The sequence below is a fragment of the Symphalangus syndactylus genome, chromosome 5 (genome assembly GCF_028878055.3).
Source record: "Symphalangus syndactylus isolate Jambi chromosome 5, NHGRI_mSymSyn1-v2.1_pri, whole genome shotgun sequence".
Classification (NCBI taxonomy): Eukaryota; Metazoa; Chordata; class Mammalia; order Primates; family Hylobatidae; genus Symphalangus; species Symphalangus syndactylus.
In genome coordinates, this window is record NC_072427.2 from 75006082 (window position 1) to 75026174 (window position 20093).

At 41.6% G+C, this 20093-nt stretch overlaps 1 protein-coding gene across 3 annotated transcripts in view; it reads right to left on the bottom strand.

The window, feature by feature from the left end:
* Positions 1-718: 718 nt before the first annotated feature.
* Positions 719-20093, bottom strand: part of LOC129483189 (general transcription factor II-I-like) — a 34441-nt gene continuing 15066 nt past the window's right edge. Inside the window, exons 3-6 of one of the 3 annotated variants that reach the window (XM_063640362.1) lie at positions 17725-17908; positions 13619-13758; positions 13155-13239; positions 719-1078 (exon numbers count right to left, since the gene is read on the bottom strand). In XM_063640362.1, coding sequence (XP_063496432.1) covers positions 13731-13758; positions 17725-17908 — 212 coding nt within the window. In that variant the 3' untranslated portion in view covers positions 719-1078; positions 13155-13239; positions 13619-13730. Of the gene's footprint in view, positions 1079-8940; positions 10760-13154; positions 13240-13381; positions 13759-17724; positions 17909-20093 lie in introns of those variants that run through there. The other 2 variants (XR_010121088.1, XM_063640363.1) reach the window with 2 other exon arrangements.

Below are 20093 nucleotides of genomic sequence, written 5' to 3' on the forward strand. Positions count from 1 at the left end.
GATTAAGCTTCTGGGAGTCACAACCCCGATGATGAAGCTTCTGAGATTCACCACCATGATGATGAAGCTTCTGGGTGTCACCACAACGATGATGAAGATTCTAGGAATCACCACCACCATGATTAAGCTTCTGGAAGAAACCACCCTGATGATGAAGCTTCTGGGATTCACCACCCCAATGATGAAGCTTCTGGGTATCACCAACCCGATGATGAAGCCTCTGAGAATCACCACCCTGATTATGAAGCTTCTGGGAGTCACCACCCCGATGATGAATCTTTTCATAATCACCACCCCGATGATGAATATGCTGCGGCTCACCATCCCGATGATGATGAAGCTTCTGGGAGTCTCAGCTGTCCCCTACCTGGGGGATGTCTGGCTTCTTCAGCATCAAGCTGGCAGAGGCTCCAAGGACTGGTGTGGAAGGACAGAGCAGTTTTCCCATGTGACGGGGAACTTGTTTCAGAGGTGTCAAGAGATCCACACTAAGCCTGGTGCTATAAGCTCCAGCTGGTTCCCAACTGAAGTTTTGTGGGGATGAGGAAGGAGGGTGATTTCTAGGATAGGGGAAATATGCTGTTGGTTGAATACAGGATTGTACTTCTCGATATATCTTGGAAAATTTCCTTAGGTTTTGGAAGCCTCAGAACCCTCCAGAGTTTCAATTTCAGAGGCTAAGTCTTTCAGGGTCCCAATAAGAAATATAAAAAGTACAGCCTGCTGGTGATAAAAACAATGACGGTAGTGAGGAGAGGAGGATACTGAGGGAAATGTTTCTTCTTGGCTCATGATAGTTCCTTTCTGTGAAAGGGTGCAATTGACAGAAAGAGTGGGGCTTCACCTGTGGCATCACTTTCTCTACCTTAGCAAGGAGAGGGCCTTATCTGGTTGGAAATTTTCAGAAAAAAATACTAGCTCTTTCTTTTTGTCCTCTACCGATGTTAACTCATCAGCAGAAATGTGAGTTCTTGCCAGCTTCTCCATGCTGTAAGTCTTATGTGGCACCACTGCCTGGGTTGATTGTGAATCTACCTGCCAGAGGGTTGAGGGTGGGAGTACCTGAAACCGTTGAATCCTGCAAATACAAACCACAGCTTCCATTCTGGTCTTTATCTGGCATACAGTTTAGAGTTGCACTTTCCAATCTGCAGCTCTTGTGTCTTGTTTCTGTGCGAAGAATGTGGGTGTGGATGGGCATATTTATTGTGTCCCTGTGATAGTCAATTTTATGTGTCAACTTGGTGAGGGTATGACACCTAGTTGTTTCATCAAACGCCAGTCTATATGTTGCTATGAAAATATTTTTAGATGTGATTAATATTTAAATCAGTTGACTTTAAGTAGAGCATATTTGTGTCCATAATGTGGGTAGGCCTCATTCAATCAGTTGAAGGCTTTTAGAGCCAAGACTGAAGATTTCCCAAGAAAGCAGCAATGCTGACTCACGACTGCAACATACAAATCCCGCCCAAGTTCCCAGCCTACCGACTCAAGACTGCAACACCAACACAACTGAATTTCCAGCCTGCCAGCTTGCCCTATGGATGTAGACTGGTTAGCTCCCACGGTTGCATAAGCTAATTTCTTGAAATAAGTCTCTCTCTGATATATGTCTCCTAATGGTTCTGTTTCTCAGAAGAACTCTGGCGTATACAGTCCCTCATGATCCCCGCACATAATGACTAATAACTGTGGCTGATATCATTGAGTCCTCAACTAATCCTCACAATTACTTACAAGGTAGGCAATAGCATTCCTCCCATTTTAAAGATGGGGGAGCTTAGATGTGAAACAGTTAAGTAACTTGCTCAAGGCTGTGGAACTAGTAAGTGGAGATGCAGCATTTGAATTCAAATTTTCCTGAAACCGTAACTTACGTGTTTAACTATTATTCTATGCAGCCTCCAGGCCACAATAGGAAGTCCTACTCAAAGTTATGATATACTGCACAGTTAAGTTGAAAACACCCATTTGATCATAGTCAAGAGAGGAAAGTCTTTGTTAGTCTTATGCTGAGTGTTTATATTTTGAGTGTCTCTCTGTTTCAGTGCTGGATGAAAGAATTACATGTTAAAGCTGATAGTAATAACCCAATGGTTACTTCTCTGGCCAGCCTCATGGGTGCTTCCATCCCTTAGTTTGGGATGTGATCTATGGTTATGAGTGTCCTTTTTGTATTTGTTACTCTAATATTTAGCATAATCAGTAACTCTCAACGATGGCTATAGGAAGCACACATACCAGCAAGGATAGTGGCATGAAGAAATAAAAGAATCATCATTGATAAAATTCACCTTTGAGGATTTATTCATACATTCATCTGTCTCTTCGTGCATTTATCTGATAGTCGACCAGAAAAGTTTATTGAGAATTTATTCTGTTCATGTATTTTTATTTCATTCATTCATTTATTCAGAAATGAAATTATTATTACACACTCTGTCTCGGTAGGTGGATTCTCCCAAATTCACCCTTGTTTTCACACCCTGCCTTCAACTTCTCTCCCATCTACCTCTTGGAAATGTACCTAACCCGTTTCTATTCCCTCAGTGCCTCGCACTATATTTTCCATGACGATATTTGATAAACTAATACAGATAAATGGATTAATGGAATTGAATGGCATAATGGTTAAGACATACTCAGTTTAAGTGAGTTTTTTTAAAAGCACATCATCTTGATGCAGAAGCAATAACTTTTATGATGGACACTTCAGGCAATACATTATGAGTGGTTTTGGTCTGATGAGCCTTCCCAGTGTCCATTCAATCTCACTACCCATGTTGAGGGTAGCAGTACCATTTTATCAGAAGCCAGCAATATGTCATCTTGCACGACATATTACTTGTTCATAGGATGATTCTCTCATAACATAAAAAGAACCAAGTATTTGCATTAAGAAACTATTTATGTAAGAAAAAGACAATGATTGAAAGAGGCCAACAGACTTCAAAGTGTTTCCTCTCTGGCTTCATAAAAATACTACTTTACTCCTTTGACAGAGGCTGAAGCTGCCTAATCAATAGCCACATTCCTGAACCAACATGTTGGTTAGGATGTAATTCCCACCAATATTTTGGTTAGGCTGTCTAGTTAAAAGACTACATTTTCCATGCTCCATGTATCTAGCTCGTAGGGTGTTTCTTCTAGGAAGTTTCTACAAGTAATGCTGACTCAGCTAAGAGGTGTTTCCTTTTGTTTTTCCCTCTTCTTCCTGCCTGCAAAGCAGATATAAAGGCTGTAGATTCAGCAGCCATTTTGGAACATGAAGCAATGTTAAGAATTGAAGACATAATAATATTGTAGAGTGTAAAGATACGGAGAGTTTGGGTCCTTGGTGAGTAGGGAATTATTCCCTCCATATTGGACTACCTACATCCAGAATTCTTTGATGTAAAGAAGATATACATTTCTGCCTCATTTCAAACTTCTTCAATTTTTGCTTCCACGTATGTGTTCTACTCACCTGAATATGATAGCAACTAACACATCCCCCAAGTTTATCATTAAAATCTATGAACTATATTATTCCAATAATAATGTTTCATTGGCCAGGTGTGGTGGTTCAAGCCTGTAATCCCAGCACTTTGGGAGGCTGAGGTGGCTGGATCATGAGGTCAGGAGATAGAGACCATCCTGGCTAACACAGTGAAATGCCATCTCTACTAAAAATACAAAAAATTAGCCAGGCGTGGCGGCAGGTGCCTGTAGTCCCAGCTGCTTGGGAGGCTGAGGCAGGAGAATGACATGAACCCAGGAGGCAGAGCTTGCAGTGAGCCGAGATCATAACACTGCACTCCAGCCTGGGTGACAGAGCGAGACTCCAACTCAAAACAAAACAAAAATAATGTGGGCAGTGGTTCCAAGATGGCCGAACAGGAACAGCTCCAGTCTGCAGATTGCAGCATGAGTGACACAGAAAATGGGTGATTTCTGCATTTCCAACTGAGGTACAGGGTTCATCTCACTGGGGATTGTCAGACAGTGGGTGCAGGACAGTGGGTGCAACGCACCAAGTGTCAGCCAAAGCAGGGTGAGGCATTGCCTCACCCAGGAAGTGAAAGGGGTCAGGGAATTCCCTTTCCTAGCCAAGCAAAGGTGTGACAGACAGCACCTGGAAAATCGGGTCACTTCCACCCTAATATTGTGCTTTTCCAATGGTCTTAGCAAACGGCACACCAGGAGTTATATCCCACGCCTGTCTCGGAGGGTCCCAAGCCCACAGAGCCTCACTCATAGCTAGCACAGCAGTCTGAGATCGAACTGCAAGGCAGCAGTGAGGCTGGGAGAGGGTCACCCGCCATTGTTGAGGCTTAAGTAGGTAAATAAAGTGACTGGGAAGCTCAAATTGGGTTCAGCCCACCACAGCCCAAGGAAGCCTGGCTGCCCCTGTAGACTCCACCTCTGGGGGCACAGCATAGCCGAACAAAAGGCAGCAGAAACCTCTGCAGATTTAAATGTCCCTGTCTGACAGCTTTGAAGAGAGAAGTGCTTCTCTCAGCATGGAGTTTGAGATCTGAGAACAGACAGACTCCCTCCTCAAGTGGGTCCCTGAATCCTGAGTAGCCTAACTGGGAGGCACCCCCAGTAGGGGCTGACACTTCATATGATCAGGTACCCATCTGAGATGAAAATTCCAGAGAAACAATCAGGCAGCAACATTTGCTGTTCAGCAATATTAGCTTTTCAGCAGCCTTCACTGCTGATACCCAGGCAAACAGGGTCTGGAATGGACCTCTGGCAAACTCCAACAGACCTGCAGCTGAGTGTACTGACTGTTGGAAGGAAAACTAACAAACAGAAAAGACATCCACACCAAAATCCCATGTGTACGTCACCATCATCAAAGATCAAAGGTAGATAAAACCACAAAGTTGGGGAAAAAAGAGAGCAGGAAAGCTGAAAATTCTAAAAATTGGAGCGCCTCTCCTCCTACAAAGGAATGCAGCTCCTCACCAGCAATGGAACAAAGCTGGACAGAGAACGACTTTGATGAGTTGAGAGAAGACGGCATCAGATGATCAAACTTCTCCGAGCTACAGGAGGAAGGTCAAACCCATCACAAAGAAGCTAAAAACCTTGAAAAAAGATTAGATGAATGGCTAACTCGAATAACCAGTGTAGACAAGTCCTTAAATTCTCTACACTGATGGACCTGATGGAGCTGAAAACCATGGAACGAGAACTACGTGATGAATGCACATGCTTCAGTAGCTGATTTGATCAACTGGAAGAAAGGACATTAGTGACAGAAGATCAAATGAACGAAATGAAGTGATAAGAGAAGTTTAGAGAAAAAAGAGTAAAAAGAAATAAACAAAGCCTCCAAGAAATATGGGACTATGTGAAAAGATCAAATCTATTTCTGATTGGTGTACCTGAAAGTGATGGGGAGAATGGAACCAAGTTGGAAAACACTTTGCAGGATATTATCCAGGAGAACTTCCCCAACCTAGCAAGGCGGGCCAACATTCAGATTCAGGAAATACAGAGAACACCACAAAGATACTCTTCGAGAAGGGCAACTCCAAGACACATAATGGTGAGATTCAACAAAGTTGAAATAAAGGAAAAAATGTTAAGGACAGCCAGAGGGAAAGCTCAAGTTACACACAAAGGGAAGCCCATAAGACTAACAGCTGATCTCTCCACAGAAACTACAAGCCAGAAGAGAGTGGGGGCCAATATTCAACATTCTTAAAGAAGAGAATTTTCAACCCAGAATTTCATATCCAGCTAAACTAAGCTTCATAAATGAAGGAGAAATAAATACTTTACAGACAAGCAAAGGCTGAGAGATTTTGTCACCACCAGGCCTTCCCTAAAAGAGCTCCTGAAAGAAGCGCTAAATATGGAAAGGAACAACCGGTACCAGCCACTGCAAAAACATGCCAAATTGGAAAGTGCATCAATGCTAGGGAGAAACTGCATCAACTAATGAGCAAAATAACCAGTTAACATCATAATGACGGGATCAAATTCACACATAACAATATTAACCTTAAATGTAAATGGGCTAAATGCTCCAATTAAAAGACACAGACTGGCAAGTTGGATAAAGAGTCAAGACCCATCAGTCTGCTGTATTCAGGAGACCCATCTCACGAGCAGAGACACACATAGGCTCAAAATAAAGGGACGGAGGAAGATCTACCAAGCAAATGGAAAACAAAAAAAAGCAGGTGTTGCAATCGTAGTCTCTGATAAAACAGACTTTAAACCAACGAAGATCAAAAGAGACAAAGAAGGCCATTACATAATGGTAAAGGGATCAATTCAACAAGAAGAGCTAACTATCCTAACTACGTATCAAAGAAGGCCATTACATAATGGTAAAGGGATCAATTCAACAAGAAGAGCTAACTATCCTAACTACGTATGCACCCAATACAGGAGCACCCAGATTCATAAAGCAAGTCCTTAGAGACCTACAAAGAGACTTAGACTCCAACACAATAATAATGGGAGAACTTAACACCCCACTGTCAACATTAGACACACCAATGAGACAGAAAGTTAACAAGGATATCCAGGATTTGAACTCACCTCTGCACCAAGCGGACCTAATAAACAGCTACAGAACTCTCCACCACAAATCAACAGAATATACATTCTTCTCAGCAACAGATCGCACTTATTCCAAAATTGACCACACAGTTGGAAGCAAAGCACTCCTCAGCAAATGGAAAATAATAGAAATTATAAATGGAAACTGAACAACCTGCTCCTGAATGACTACTGGGTACATAATGAAATGAAGGCAGAAATAAAGATGTTCTTTGAAACCAGTGAGAACAAAGACGCAACATACCAGAATCTCTGGGACACATTCAAAGCAGTGTGTAGAGGGAAATTTATAGCACTAAATGCCCACAACAGAAAGCAGGAAAGATAAAAAATGGACACCATAACGTCACAATGTAAAGAAATAGAGAATCAAGAGCAAACACATTCAAAAGCTAGCAGACGGCAAGAAATAACAAAGATCAGAGCAGAACTGAAGGATATAGAGACACAAAAAAACCTTAAAAAAATCAATGAATCCAGGAGCTGGTTTTTGAAAAGATCAACAAAATTGATACATCACCAGCAAGACTAATAAAGAAGATAACAAAGAAGAATCAAATAAGTGCAAAAAAAAAAAGATAAACGGGATATCATAACTGATCCCACAGAAATACAAGCTATCATCAGAGAATACTATAAACGCCTATATGCAAATAAACTAGAAAATCTAGAAGAAATGGATAAATTCCTGGACACATACACCCTCCCAAGACTAAACCAGGAAGAAGTTGAATCTCTGAATAGACCAGTAACAGACTCTGAAATTGAAGCAATAATTAATAGCCTACCAACCAAAAAAAGTTCAGTACCAGACGGATTCACAGCACAATTCTACCAGAGGTATAAGGAGGAGCTGGTCCCATTCCTTCTGAAACTATTCCAATCAATAGAAAAAGAGGGAATCCTCCCTAACTCATTTTATGAGGCCAGCATCATCCTGATACCAAAGCCTGGCAGAGACACAACCAAAAAAAGAGAATATTAGACCAATATCCCTGATGAACATCGATGTAAAAATCCTCAATAAAATGCTGGCACACCAAATCCAGCAGCACATCAAAAAGCTTATCCACCATGATCAAGTGGGCATCATCCCTGGGATGCAAGGTTGTTTCAACATACGCAAATCAATAAATGTAATCCAGCATATAAACAGAACCAAAGACAAAAACCACATGATTATCTCAATAGATGCAGAAAAGGCCTTTGTCAAAATTCAACAACCCTTCATGCTATAAACTCTCAATAAATTAGGAATTGATGGGACATATCTCAAAATAATAAGAGCTATCTATGACAAACCCACAGCCAATATCATATTGAATGGCCAAAAACTGGAAGCATTCCCTTTGAAAACTGGCACAAGACAGGGATACCCTCTCTCACCACTCCTATTCAACATAGTGTTGGAAGTTCTGGCCAGGACAATCAGGCAGGAGAAGGAAGAAAAGAGTATTCAATTAGGAAAAGAGGAAGTGAAATTATCCCTGTTCGCAGATGACATGATTGTATATCTAGAAAACTCCATTGTCTTAGCCTAAAATCTCCTTAAGCTGATTAGCAACTTCGGCAAAGTATCAGGATACAAAATCAATGTTCAAAAATCACAAGCATTCTTATACACCAATAACAGACAAACAGAGAGCCAAATCATGAGTGAACTCCCATTCACAACTGCTTCAAAGAGAATAAAATACCTAGGAATCCAACTTACAAGGGATGTGAAGGACCTCATCAAGGAGAACTACAAACCACTGCTCAATGAAATAGAAGAGGACACAAACAAAAGGAAGAACATTCCATGCTCATGGATAGGAAGAATCAATACCATGAAAATGGCCATACTGCCCAAAGTAATTTATAGATTCAATGCCATCCTCATCAAGCTAGCAATTGCTTTCTTCACAGAATTGGAAAAAACGACTTTAAAGTTTATACGGAACCAAAAAAGAGCCTGCATTGCCAAGTCAATCCGAAGCCAAAAGAACAAAGCTGGAGGCATCACGCTACCAGACTTCAAACTATACTACAAGGCTACAGTAACCAAAACAGCATGGTACTGGTACCAAAACAGAGATACAGACCAATGGAACATAACAGAGCCCTCAGAAATAATGCTGCACATCTACAACTATCTGATCTTTGACAAAACTGACAAAAACAAGCAATGGGGAAAGGATTCCCTATTTAATAAATGGTGCTGGGAAAACTGGCTAGCCATATGTAGAAAGCTGAAACTGGATCCCTTCCTTACACCTTATACAAAAATTAATTCAAGATGGATTAAAGAGTTACATGTTAGGCCTAAAACCATAAAAACACTAGAAGGAAACCTAGGCAATTCCATTCAGGACATAGGCATGGGCAAGGACTTCATGTCTAAAACACCAAAAGCAATGGCAACAAAAGCCAAAATTGACAAATGGGATCTAATTAAACTAAAGAGCTTCTTCACAGCAAAAGAAACTACCATCAGAGTGAACAGGAAATGAACTCAAACAAATTTACAAGAAAAAAACAACCCCATCAAAAAGTGGGTGAAGGATATGAACAGACACTTCTCAAAAGAAGACATTTATGCAGCCAAAAGGCACATGAAAAAATGCTCATCACTGGCCATCAGAGAAATGCAAATCAATACCACAATGAGATACCATCTTACACCAGTTAGAATGGCGATCATTATAAAGTCAGGAAACAACAGGTGCTGGAGAGGATGTGGAGAAACAGGAACACTTTTACACCATTGGTGGGACTGTAAACTAGTTCAACCATTGTGGAAGCCAGTGTGGAGATTCCTCAGGGACATAGAACTAGAAATACCATTTGACTCAGCCATCCCATTACTGGGTATATATCCAAAGGATTATAAATCATGCAGCTATAAAGACACATGCACATGTATGTTTATTGCGGCACTATTCACAATAGCAAAGACTTGGAACCAACCCAAATATCCAATAATGATAGACTGGATTAAGAAAATGTGGCTCATACACACCATGGAATACTATGAAGCCATAAAAAATGATGAGTTCATGTCTTTGTAGGGACATGGATGAAGCTGGAAGCCATCATTCTCAGCAAACTAACACAAGGACAAAAAACCAAACACCTCATGTTCTCACTCATAGCTGAGAACTGAACAATGAGAACACATGGACACAGGAAGGGGAACATAACACACCGGGGACAGTTGTGGGGTGGGGGAAGGGGGGAGGGATAGCATTAGGAGATATACCTAATGCTAAATGACGAGTTAACGGGTACAGCACGCCAACATGACACATGTATACATATGTAACAAACTTGCACATTGTGCACATGTACCCTAAAACTTAAAGTATAATAATAATAAAATAAAAATAAAAGATCGAGACTTCTGGCCCAAAGGGCCTGCAGCTGGTCTGACCATCTATCAAAAAATCTGAATTTAAATGGAGACACATTGGATTGTGACATGCAATAAAAGAACTAAAGCAGCAGCAGGTCTTGATTTGGGTTTCCCTTCCACCCTACACAGCTCCAGTGAATGGAGGAGTGAGCATGCCTGTGGTGCTCCTGACACATCTGGGGTGGTTCCCACTGACAGTGGTCAACCTTTGGGATTTTCTACACATTGCAGGGTCATCGTCCATCTATGCTAACCTAGAATCTCCAGATAAAAGCTCCTGTTTGGAGACTGGAGAGAAGACTGTCAAACCTGAAGGCCCATGAACTGTCTCAGTCTGGGGAGAACACATGTAGGAAAGGCTACAGAATCTGATGTAAGAAGCCTAATTTCAGATTGACCCATATAGCTTTACGATTGTGAATAATTACCTTACTTTTCAATGCTCTGTTATTCTCTCATCAATGAGAAAAGTGAACCAAATAGTCTCCCATATCCCCTCCAATCTTAACATACTCTGACTTTATGATTAAAGAGTGATACTCACTGGGTGCAGTGGCTCACGCCTGTAATCCCAGCACTTTGGGAGGCCGAGGTGAGCACATCACCTGAGGTGGGGAGTTTGAGACCAGCCTGACCAACATGAAGAAACTCTGTCTCTACTATTTTTACAGAATTAGCCAGGTGTGGTGGTGCATGCCTGTAATCCCAGCTACTCTGGAGGCTGAGGGATGAGAATTGCTTGAACCCGGGAGGCAGATGTTGTGGTTAGCCAAGATCGCACCATTGCACTCCAGCCTGAGCAACAAGAACAAAAATCCACCTCAAAAAAAAAGAAAAGTGATACTAGTAAGGCTAAAACTGTGGCTGAACCCCAATAGGAGCCTGCTGGGATTATGCTATGCAAAATTACTCCACACAGAGCCATTCTGACCATGTCCCTCCATACACCAGCTATCATACAGATATGCACTACTGATATGAGAAGTCCTTCCTACAGAGGACATTGACTGATTCAATAATAGACTAAGTCATTCAACCAAAAAATATTTACTGAGCACTTTCTAGGTATTTAGGTATACAACAGAGCAAAACAGACAAAAATCCCTTCCCTCATGGAGCTTACATTTTAGTGAAAGAGGAAGAGGAGTCAAGTATCAAATAGGAAATATGAGTTGAGGAAATATTTTATGCAGAGCAGCCTGGAGGCCCTTGATAAGGTGACTTTTGAGCCAAAATCCAAAGCAGTGAGAGTGAGCCATGCAGACATAAGGGGAAGAATGTTCCAGGCACAGGGAACAGCAAGGCCCAGAGACAGGACAAGGTCAAGCATGCCTGGCATGTTAAAGGAAACACCATGAGCTCAGTGTTTATAAAGAGGAGTAAGAGCAGGAGAGTAGCAGGAAGCACAGTGAGATAGGTAGTAGGGGACCAGATAATGTAGAAAACAAAGCCACTGGAGAATTTCAACCGAGGGGTAAACATGATCTGAATTCCACTGTAAAAGGATTGTTCTAGCTGTTGTACTGAGAGTAGACTGGGTGGGTGCGGTGGCTCATGCCTGTCATCCCAACATTGAGAGGCCGAGGCAGGCAGATTACTAGAGGCCAGGAGTTCAAGACCAGCCTGGCCAACAGGGCAAAACTCTGTCTCTACTAAAAATACAAAAAAAAAATAGCCAGGCCTGGTGGCTCATGCCTGTAATCCCAGCTATTAGCGAAACTGAGGCAGGAGAATCACTTGAACCCAGGAGGTGAGGGTTGCAGTGAGCCAAGATCACAACATTGTACTCCAGCCTTGGTGACAAAGCAAAACTCCATCACAAAAAAAAAAGAGAGAGAGACAGTAGACTGAAAGAGGCAAGCATGGAAACAAGGAAACCAGTTAGGAGACTGTGGAGATAATCCAGGTGAGAGATGATGGCAGATAGGTCCAGGGTGGCAGCAGTGAGGAGTGAAGAAGGACAGACTCTGGGATATATACTGAAGTTGAATCAACCAGGCACTGGAGGACAGGATGATCTTGGAAAATCTTGGGACTACTGCAGAATCGAATGAAGCTAAATGGCACTAAATTCCAACATCCACTGTGAAATCCTGGGATCAGGGATTTGTTCATCTCTGTCACCTATTGTCCCCACCCAGTGCTTGGCATATAATGGAGATATAAAATGTCTTCAATTCTTGAATGAATAAATGTGGAACTGAATATATTACAAAGCCAAAAGCCCTGTAGTTTGATAGGTTATTAGGAAACCAAAAGCATGTGGTACTAGACATGTTTTACTAACAATGGAACAATGGATTCTCTCCCCTGAGTAAACCTATTTCTCATTTTTTTTTTTTTTTTGAGAGTCTTGCTCTGTCACCCAGGCTGGCAGTTGCACAATGTTAGCTCACTGCAACCTCCACCTCCCAGGATCAAGCAATTCTCATGCCTCAGCCACCCCAGTAGTTGGGACTATAGGCACCCACCACCATTCCCAGCTTATTTTTTTTTTTGTATTTTAGTAGAGACGGGGCTTCACCATGTTGCTGAGGGCTGTCTCAAACTCCTGAGCTCAGGTAATCCACCTACTTTGGCCTCCCAAAGTGCTAGGATTACAGGCATGAGCTACCACACTCAGCCTGAATCTATTTCTTTTTATAAAAAAAATTCCCTTTATAACTTATTTCACAGTAATAAGCAATGAAGCTGACAAGCAACTTTATATAATACAGTTGAAAATCTGAACAACTTGGCCATTTCCCTGAGAGGCCAGATGTAGTCACCAAACCTCATACCACCTCAGTAACTTCCAACTAAAATATAGGGATAAATGTTATACAAGTAGTAAGCTCATGTTCTTATAAATAGTAAATCATGTGCCAGGTACCGTGGCTCACACCTGTAATCCCAGCACTTTCGGAGGCTGAGGTGGGTGGTCACCTGCGGTCAGGAGTTCAAGACCAGCCTGGCCAACATGGTGAAACCCCATCTCTACCAAAAACTACAAAAATCAGGTGTGTGTGGTGGTGCGTACCTGTCGTCCTAGCTACTTGTGAGGCTGAGGCATGAGAATCCCTTGAACCTGGGAGGCAGAGGTTGCAGAAAGCCGAGATCATACCATTGCACTCCAGCCTGGGCAACAGAGCAAGACTCTGTCTCAAAAATAAAGTAAAATAAAAATAAAGGCATACAGGATGCCACTTACATGGACAGGTGTTCAGAGCTTGTGTGGAGGAGTTGTGGATGAGGATGAAAGGCAGCTTGGAGACAATGGAGGCTAACTGGAGTTACTGGATGAAGAAAGGAGGGAAAGAGAGACAAAAGGAAAAGGGTAAGCGGAGTGGAAGATTTGCCTCAGTGTGGAGGTCATCTCTGATTGCTGACAAAGGAAAATGTTGGAGAAGGTCTGAAAATATTGCTAAAGGTCGGCAGTTTCAGAAAATCTTATAATATTTCCTTTACTTTAAAAGAAAACTCAGCATCTCAAAGGTTTAGTAGGAGTTGTTCCCCACCCCACACCCATTTCAGTAGTTGAACCATTCAGCCACAGAAAATAACTCCAGTATGAACACATTAGAATACTACCAATAAAGACATGGGACTCTCCTCCTCTGAGGTTGAGCGCTTCTATTCACTTGCTGCTCAGCCTCCTCTTCTGCGCATCCTCACCTCCTTTGCTGGCATCTGTTCCTCCCATGGATGACTTCACGCCCTCCTCACACAGCCAGGTGCCACCTCCCACTCTTCGAGCCTCCATCATGTGCCTGGCTCCACCGCCTTCTCACGTATGACATCTACCTTTCACCAAGCTGAGGACACAGTGCACCCATGGTGTGTTTAAGGAGACAGTTCTGATGGCCACAAAATTCTTTTGTCATGTGCTCTGTGATTTTAATTGTCCTGTCCAAACACTAATGCATGGTCCACAGTCAGGCCAAGTAAGGTTATGTTAAAATGAGGAACCACCAAGCACCTTTAATTCCTTCCAAGATCTTTTATGAGTGGGACAGAGTCAAGTGCTGTTAGTGATGGCAAGAAGAAGATTCTCCTTCTGGTGACACCTGCTGTACTCTGGTGATGATGGCAAGTCCAGCACTGCTCCAGCACCCAATCCTTGCAGTGTCTTCTTCGACACTTGCACATTCTTTATATAGTACAAGTTTCACATTCTCACTTTCTGCAATAACTGTCACAACTGCTCCTAACAAAAATGGTGACTGCACTCCTCACAACCTTGAATTTGAGCTTTGTCTTCAGAAATGAAGTTTTCTACAGGTTTCATCATCTTCAGACTAATGCAAACTGAAGATCTACCTCCAGGAATATTTTTCTTTCTCTATTACTTCCCTTAGAAAGAAATGTGTAACTTCCAGTCTTCAATTCTTCACCAATGCTTTGATTCTTTGGCTAAATCAAAAGCATGCTGAGGGCAAGGTGTGGTGGTTCACACCTGTAATCCCAGCACTTCAGGAGGCCGAAGTGGGTGGATCACAAGGTCAGGAGTTTGAGACCAACCTGGCCAACATGGTGAAATCCCATTTCTTCTAAAAATACAAAAATTGGCCAGGCATGGTGGCATGCACCCGTAATCCCAGCTACTCAGGAGGATGAGGCAGGAGAATTGCTAGAACCCGGGAGGCAAATGTTGCAGTGAGCTGAAATCATGCCACTGCACTCCAGCCTGGGTGACAAAGCGAGACTCTGTCTCAAAAAAAAAAAAAAAATGAAAACCATGCTTAACCTATGAGTTAAGCACTGAGTTTTGTCTTCTCCATTGCAGAACTCTTGGACAAGGATAATTTTCTTACGCTACTACAGAATTTCTCAACCACTTTCCATGCCATAATCCACACAAAATCTATTTGGCACATTGACTGACCTTAAGTAATTGCCCCAAGGTACTTTGAAAGCTGAAGGAGCCGTATTTTAGGATACACTCATTAACCCAACTTGAGAACATGTATTCACCTTAGCATTCATGAGAATGATTAACTGCACAAATTTGTAAACACCTAATATACACACATAATTCATACTTGATTCCCAACACTTATTTCCTGACAATACAAAAGTTCAAACTAAATAGCCATTTATTAGTTCCTGGCAACATAAGTTCCTAAGGTAATGGATGATCTACAAATTGTGGTCACTTACTCTGACAATGCACAATGGCAAACAAAAAGATGGAAAAGAAAGGTACACCTAGAGCTCTAATAAAGAAACTAGGCTGGGCACGGTAGCTCACGCCTGTAATCCTAACGCTTTGGGAGGCCATGATGGGCGGATCACTTGAAGACAGGGGTCCGATACCAGCCTGGCCAACGTGGCAAAACACCATCTCTACTAAAAATACAAAATTTAGTCAGGCACGGTGGCATGCACCTAGAATCCCAGCTACTCGGAAGGCTGAGGCAGTAGGATCACTTGAACCTGGGAGGCGGAGGTAGCAGTCAGCTGAGAACGCACCATTGTACTCTAGTCTGAGCAACAAGAGCAAAACTTCATTCCCCACAAAAAGAAAATAACATTATTTGTTCAACAGAGACTTATTGGATCTTTTTCTGTTAGGCTGTGATATTCGTGTGCAGGCCAGAATTACAGTATTTGTCATTTTAGGAACAGGGCACACATGAATAAACATTAAGGTCTAAAGGCAAATAGTAACTGCTATCCCTGAACAGCTGAAATGTGGCTACTTCAAACTGAAATATGCTGTGAGTATGAAAGACACACCAATTGTCAACAAAAAGAATATACGCAAATGAAGAATGTGAAATACTTCATTGTGTATTTATAATCATTTCAGGTTGAACTCGAAAATATAAAATTATGTATGTGGCTTGCCTTTGCAGCACATGTTGTATTTCTGTTGGATACCACCGGTCAAAATTCAAAGCTTAATGCCAGGTGCGGTGACTCACATAGGTAATCCCAGCACTTTGGGAGGCTCAGGCAGAAGGATCACCTGAATCCAGCCTGGCCAATATGGTGAAAACTCGTCTCTACACAAAATAAAAAACTCAACCAGGCATGGCTAACTTAGCCTGTAATCCCAGCTACTCGAAAGGCTGAGGCAGGAGAATTGCTTGAGCCTGGTTGCAGTGAGCCGAGATCACACCACTGCACTCCAGCCTGGGTGACAGAGTGAGACTCTGTATCAAAAAAAGAAAGAAAGAAAAAAAAAAACCTTGGGTTATTCCTACACTGCATCTGTTCATATTGATAAATCACAGAGTGCCTATATTGAGCTTCTGCAAAAGATTTTTTGGGGACGTGAAGGAAGGAGCAGTTCCATCATGTAAAAGATTAATTTTTAAAAGCTTCAAGATTAATCTGTGCTTTTAAAAAGGATTTCACAACTATTTCACTTGTTGTATTTGTTCTTGGCTGAGTAAGTTCAGTTGTATTGAGAGTAAGAAGTTTTGGTCTGTGAAAAACAGTTGATATTAATATTATAATAAAACATTTAGAAGATATTTACAGGTCTTTCTCACACAGCTTTGCACTGCTAAATATTATTATTATTATCTGAGATGGAGTCTCATTCTGTCGTCCAGGCTGGAGTGCAGTGGCACAATCTCGACTCACTGCAACCTACGCCTCCCAGGTTCAAGCTATTCTCCTGCCTCAGACTCCCGAGTAGCTGGGACCGCAAGTTCACACTACCACACCTGGCTGATTTTTGTACTTTTAGTAGACACAGGGTTTTGCCATGTTGGCCACACTGGTCTTGAACTCCCGGCCTCAGGTAATCCACCTGCCTCAGCCTCCCAAAGTGCTGGGATTACAAGCATGAGCCACTGCGCCCAGCCAATTGTTAAACATAATACATTCTGCCTTCATTTTACAGTGAAAAAAATCATTTTGGTGACTTGAATTTTGAAAATAGCAATTTTCAGACATTCAGGTGAGACCACCTGGATGTCTCCAAAGTCATCTTTTTTGTAAGATAAATATGCAAAAGTCACTTTTCCCCCAAACCAGCCCAATTATATTTCTGAATCTTAGATGAACTGTCCCACAGCACAGCCAGAAGCAGCTTGCTGTATCATCTTAAAACTTTCCTCTCCCTTATAACTCAGTCCCAACGAATATACACAGACACACAACCTCAATCAGTAAGCAAGACTCTACCCACTTCAACATTCCTTCCATGAGTAGAGAGAGGCTTTCTGTTCCTACCCCCCAACGCTCAAACTACTCACGTGTTACCCTTCAAAATCAAGCCAGAATAACTTTTCTAAAGGGCAGATCCAAATTATTTTAAGAGGAAACTGCTATGAGACCATTTAATGACTGCCACTGCTTTTGTAGGAGCCAAGGCCTTCCTCCATTTGGCCACAAAAGTCTATCTAAGCAATCCCACCATGCCCACATGGCACTCCTCACTCCACACAGAATGGGCAATGTATGTGAATATGTGAGCATATTTGACTCCTCTCTGCCTTTACTCATATTTGAAATACACTGCCTCCCTTCTGGATGCACAAGTGACTGATCTGGGTGTGCCATCCTTGCCTTCTCCCCAAAAAATGCTCAATAACTCTTCATTGCATTTTTCTGAGTATTAAGCCTCCCAAGGACAGGGTTCTTGCTAGAACCAATTTTGCACATCTGATGCTCATACTAAATAAATGTTTGTTCAATAAATGAATCTAAATGTTAATTTTAATATAAAGAAGTCATGATAAGAGGGGAACAAAAGGCCCATCTTGGTCAAATTAATCTTTCCTTGGGGAAGACAATGGATTTGTTTCTGCAGATTATCATCTTACCTCTTAATAACAAACTTAATTCGATTGGCCACTTGAAAGATGTTTTCGAGCCTTGGGATTCCATGTAATGAGGGGCTTCTGAAAGGAATGTTTTCTGGTAGTCCTTCCACATTCAGCTCATTCACATGTGTTTCAAATTTTTGGTATGGTACAGCCTTGGCTTCAGTGCTCCCCAAGGCTTCAGCTGAAAAAAACAAAGTAATTCAGAAGATTATGTTTGTGTTGAAATCAGATTTTAGTACAATCCAAAGCAAGGTGCAAGTCAATTTTTTTTAATTGGAAAATCTCTAGAAACATATTTACTAACTATTGAAACAGACTTAAAGCAAAGGCAACTATCAATGACCCATCATTAGACAGATCAACGACACAGAAAATTAACAAGGATATGAAGGACTTGAACTCAGTTCTCGACAAAGCAGACCTAATAGACATCTAGAGAACTCTCCACCCAAATCCACAGAATATACATTCTTCTCAGCACTTCATCGCACTTATTCTAAAATTGATCACATAATTGGAAGTAAAACACTCCTCAGCAAATGCAAAATAATGGAAATAATAACAAACAGTCTCTCAGACCACAGTGCAATTAAATTAGAACTCAAGATTAAGAAACTCACTCAAAACCACACAACTACATGGAAACTGAACAACAGGCTCCTGAATGACTAGTGGGTAAATAACAAAATTAAGGCAGAAATAAAGATGTTCTTCAAAACCAATGAGAACAAAGACACAACATACCAGAATCTCTGGGACATATTTAAACAGTGTTTAGAGAGAAATTTATAACACTCAAGGCCCACAAGAGAAAGCAGGAAAGATTTAAAACTGACACCCTAACATCAAAATTAAAAGAATTAGAGAAGCAAGAAGAAACAAATTCAAAAGCTAACAGAAGACAAGAAATAACTAAGATCAGGGCAGAACTGAAGGAGACAAGAAAAACCCTTCAAAAATTGAATGAATCCGGGAGCTGATTTTTTTAAAAGATCAACAAAATAGGTAGACCACTAGCCAGAATAACAAAGAAGAAAAGACAAGAATCAAATAGATGCAATAAAAAAAATGATAAAAGGGCTACCAACACTGATCCCACAGAAATACCAACTACTATCAGGGAATACCATAAACATCTCTATGCAAATAAACTAGAAAATCTAGAAGAAATGGATAAATTCCTGGACACATACACCCTCCCAAGTCTAAACTGGGAAGAAGTCAAATCCCTGAAGAGACCAGTAACAAGTCCTGAAATTGAAGCAGTAATTAATAGCCTACCAACCAAAAGAAGTCCAGGACCAGACAGATTCACAGCTGAATTCCAGCAGAAGTACAAAGTAGAGCTGGTACCATTCCTTCTGAAACTATTCTAAACAATAGAAAAAGAGGGACTCTTCCCTAACTCATTTTATGAGGCCAGCATCACCCAGATAAAACCTGGCAGAGACACAACAAAAAAGAAAATTTCAGGCCAATATCCCTGATGAACATCGATGTGAAAATCCTCAATAAAATACTGACGGCCGGTCACGGTGGCTCACGCTTGTAATCCCAGCACTTTGGGAGGCCGAGGCAGGCGGATCACGAGGTCAGGAGATCGAGACCACGACCACGGTGAAACCCCGTCTCCACCAAAGATGCAAAAAATTAGCTGGGCGTGGTGGCGGGCGCCTGTAGTCCCAGCTACTCGGGAGGCTGAGGCAGGAGAATGGCATGAACCCGGAAGGCGGAGCTTGCAGTGAGCCGAGATTGCGCCACTGCACTCCAGCCTGGGCGACAGAGGAAGACTCCATCTCCAAAAAATAAAAAAATAAAATAAAAAATACTGACAAATCAAATCCAGCAACACATCAAAAAGCTTATCCACCACAATCAAGTCAGCTTCATACCTGGGATGCAAGCCTGGTTCAACATACACAAATGAACAAATGTAATCCATCACATAAACAGAACCAATGATAAAAACCACAGGATTATCTGAATAGATGCAGAAAAGGCCTTTGACAAATTTCAACACCCTTCATGCTAAAGACTCTCAATAAACTAGATATTGATGAAACATATCTCAAAATAATAAGAGCTATTTATGACAAACCCACAGCCAACATCATGCTGAATGTGCAAAAACTGGAAGCATTCCCTTTGAAAACTGGCACCACAAGGATGCCCTCTCTCACCACTCCTATTCAACATAGTATTGGAAGTTCTGGCCAGGGTAATCAGGCAAGAGAAAGAAATAAAGGGTATTCAATTTGGAAGAGAGGAAGTCAAATTTCTGTTTCCAGATGACATGATTGTTTATTTAGAAAACCCCATCGTCTCAGCCCCAAATCGCCTTAAGCTGATAATCAACTTCAGCAAAG